General features: G+C 45.4%; 1 gene segment (V, D, J or C); it reads right to left on the minus strand.

Moving 5' to 3' along the window:
* Positions 1-261: 261 nt before the first annotated feature.
* On the minus strand, positions 262-641 carry LOC113838953 (the record flags this gene model as incomplete). The annotated part of the segment is given in 1 exon segment: positions 262-641. A coding segment is annotated over 1 exon segment (380 nt), but the record flags the coding sequence as incomplete, so codon positions are not given.
* Between the last annotated feature and the right edge of the window lie 2,065 nt (positions 642-2,706).

A 2,706-nucleotide genomic window follows, 5' to 3' on the forward strand; every position in this document is an offset into this window, starting at 1 on the left:
AGAATCTTGACATATCTGTTGTGCACCAGGAAAAAGGAGATCAAATGATATTTGATGACAACAAAGTTCCTACTCTTTATCCCCATCCCATCAACCTGAGGAACTGTGAAAGCAGAACCACAAAGCCAAGGAAGTCATGCCCCTAGGGGACAGCGTGTGGTTGGTGAACAAAACACTCCCAAGCCTACAGGAAGTGGGTGGTTCTTCCTCACTATGCTGCTTCCAGGCTGAGACCAGACTGCAAGAGTTCAGTGCAGGCTGTCACAGAGGCACTCCTGTCCCCTGCAGGAAGGCTTGTTTATGTGCAGGCTCACACTGTAGTTCCATCACTGTGCCTCTTGCACAAAAATACACAGCTGTGTCTTCAGTGGTCACAGAGCTCAGCCTCAAGGCACACTGATTCCTCGATAAGTCTACTGTCATGGTTATTCGGCTCTTGACAGATGGGTTGTAGTTGGTGTATCCATCGTTATAAATCTGACCCATCCACTCCAGCCCTTTCCCTGGACGCTGACGAATCCAATTCCACCAGTTACCACTGCTAATGCCATAATCAGTGACAGTACAGGTGAGGGACAGTGACTGAGAGGGCTTCAGCAGACCAGGCCCTGACTCCTGCAGCTGCACCTGGGACAGGACACCTGTGAACAAAGAACAAAAGTGAGTCAGGAGCTCAGAACCAGCAGAACAAGGTTCTCCACTGCTTCCCCGTGGAACTCACAGCTGGGAACCATCAGCAGGAAAATGAAGACCCATAAGTATTTCATGTCTTTGGGGGTAAATTCAATGTCTCCCAGAAAATATTCTCCAGGGTGTAGGAGGCTCTGAATTTAAGCAGGTGCTTGACTTCTGGTGGCGTTGCTACAAATTTGCATGTGGGATGTTCCTCTAAGTAAATGTAGGAGAGCATGCTGCATGACCACTTTCACCACATGTGTGAGAAGGCTGCAAGCTTGTCTCTCTGAGAGCCCAGCTCTCTCTCACTCAGCAACTCTCACAAGATCTTGACATGAAATGGGGAATGTGCACAGTGGGTTTATCTGGGGCCAGAATGTTCACTGACACACACAATAAATAAATGCATCAAATTTCACCATTCACTTGACGTCCCCCAGAGTGGCCACTGGATGACCACATTTTAATCACCAGTTGAAATATTAATATTATTGTCCATTTTTGGAAATGGCAGTGACTTTAGCTCTCTGCTGTGAGTGGACAGCACAAGGATACATGTTCTGCTTCTGCTCATATCATAACCCACTATAAGGAAAGTGACATCACACACCATTATCCCAGAGTCATCCTTAAAACATGCCCTCATCTGTGCTCCGTCCTGTGAAGTTCCATGTTCATACATGTTCCTACCCTCTACAGTGCAGCCAGGCTGTAAATAATATGTACTAAGTGTACTAAATGAGAGAGAGAGAGAGAGAGAGAGAGAGAGCCTGAGAGTGGAGTCCTAATCAGATCAGCAGTCGTGCAGTGACGTTGATCAGCAGTGTAGCTCAGGTAATAAAGTGCTCACATATGAAATCCACACAAAGTTAAATAAAACAAAAATTATGTTGTTTAAATCAGAATAAAAGGAGGAGAGAGAGTGGGGAGAGGAGGGAGGAGGGATGGGAGGAGGGAGATGGGGAGGGGAGGGATTGTTGTGATGAAGCAGTAGGAGGAGGAGGGGGTCAGAAGATGAAGGAAGGAGGAGGAAGAGCAGAAGAGAGAGAGGAGGAGGGGTTGGAGTCATCTTCACACAACTCACTGAAGTCTTGGGGATCAATGTGAAGGAGTGTGGGAAGAGCATAAGAGTCAGAGAAACAGGGGGATTGCTGTGAGAGGATTTTTCCTAGAAATGCCAGAAGCTACACACAGGAGGTCTCACCAGCATGAACAGCAGCTTCCTTTATGGCTTTGTAGCCACATTTTTGTACTCAGAAATGAGGAAATTTGGGCACAGAAAATCGTTTGTTCTGGGCATTGTAGAGACAATCAGGAGCCACTATCCAGTAGAGGCCAACAGAACCCCACCACGATGGTTGACACTCTAGAATATTTTCTTACAATGATGTATGTCCATGGGGAAGAAGTGTGGACGAGCTGCAGTATAGTGTGGCCTCCTTTCTCAAAATAAAAATTTCACAATATCCATCTTACAAAAATGCATCTGTTCCCGCATCACAGTGATTACAGACAGGATAGGACATGATCACCAGGAGGCAACCACAGTGAGACACATTTCAAGGTGGAAATCGTGTGTAATTAATGCCAAATGATTTCATTTCAAATGCTCACAGGTTTTTTTGGGGGACGGGGTGTTGAGACAGGTTGCTTTAGAGGCTGTCCTGGACTTAGCTATTGTAGAACAGACTGGCCTTGAACTCACAGAGATCTGCCTGCCATGGCCTCCAGAGTGTGGTGAATAAAGGCATGCGCCACCACTGCCCGGAAAATGCTCACAGTTTTCAGCAACCTAAGTTTTACCTATATTGGGTTTTTGTACTTTTAAACTAACCTTAATATCAAGGCCAGTTAAATAAGGGCTATTTTATATGATACTCTTTATTCCAAACACAATATTCCTTGCATCTATGTGAGTTTATAACCTAACCAAATACCTTCATTATAGGACTATCCCTGTACATTTACATTAGTAAACTGTTAATTTCCCCTGCTCTCTGTCTCCTTGAGTCAATCATTCTATCTGTCCGT

This window comes from Cricetulus griseus, unplaced genomic scaffold (genome assembly GCF_003668045.3).
Source record: "Cricetulus griseus strain 17A/GY unplaced genomic scaffold, alternate assembly CriGri-PICRH-1.0 unplaced_scaffold_246, whole genome shotgun sequence".
Lineage (NCBI taxonomy): Eukaryota > Metazoa > Chordata > Mammalia > Rodentia > Cricetidae > Cricetulus > Cricetulus griseus.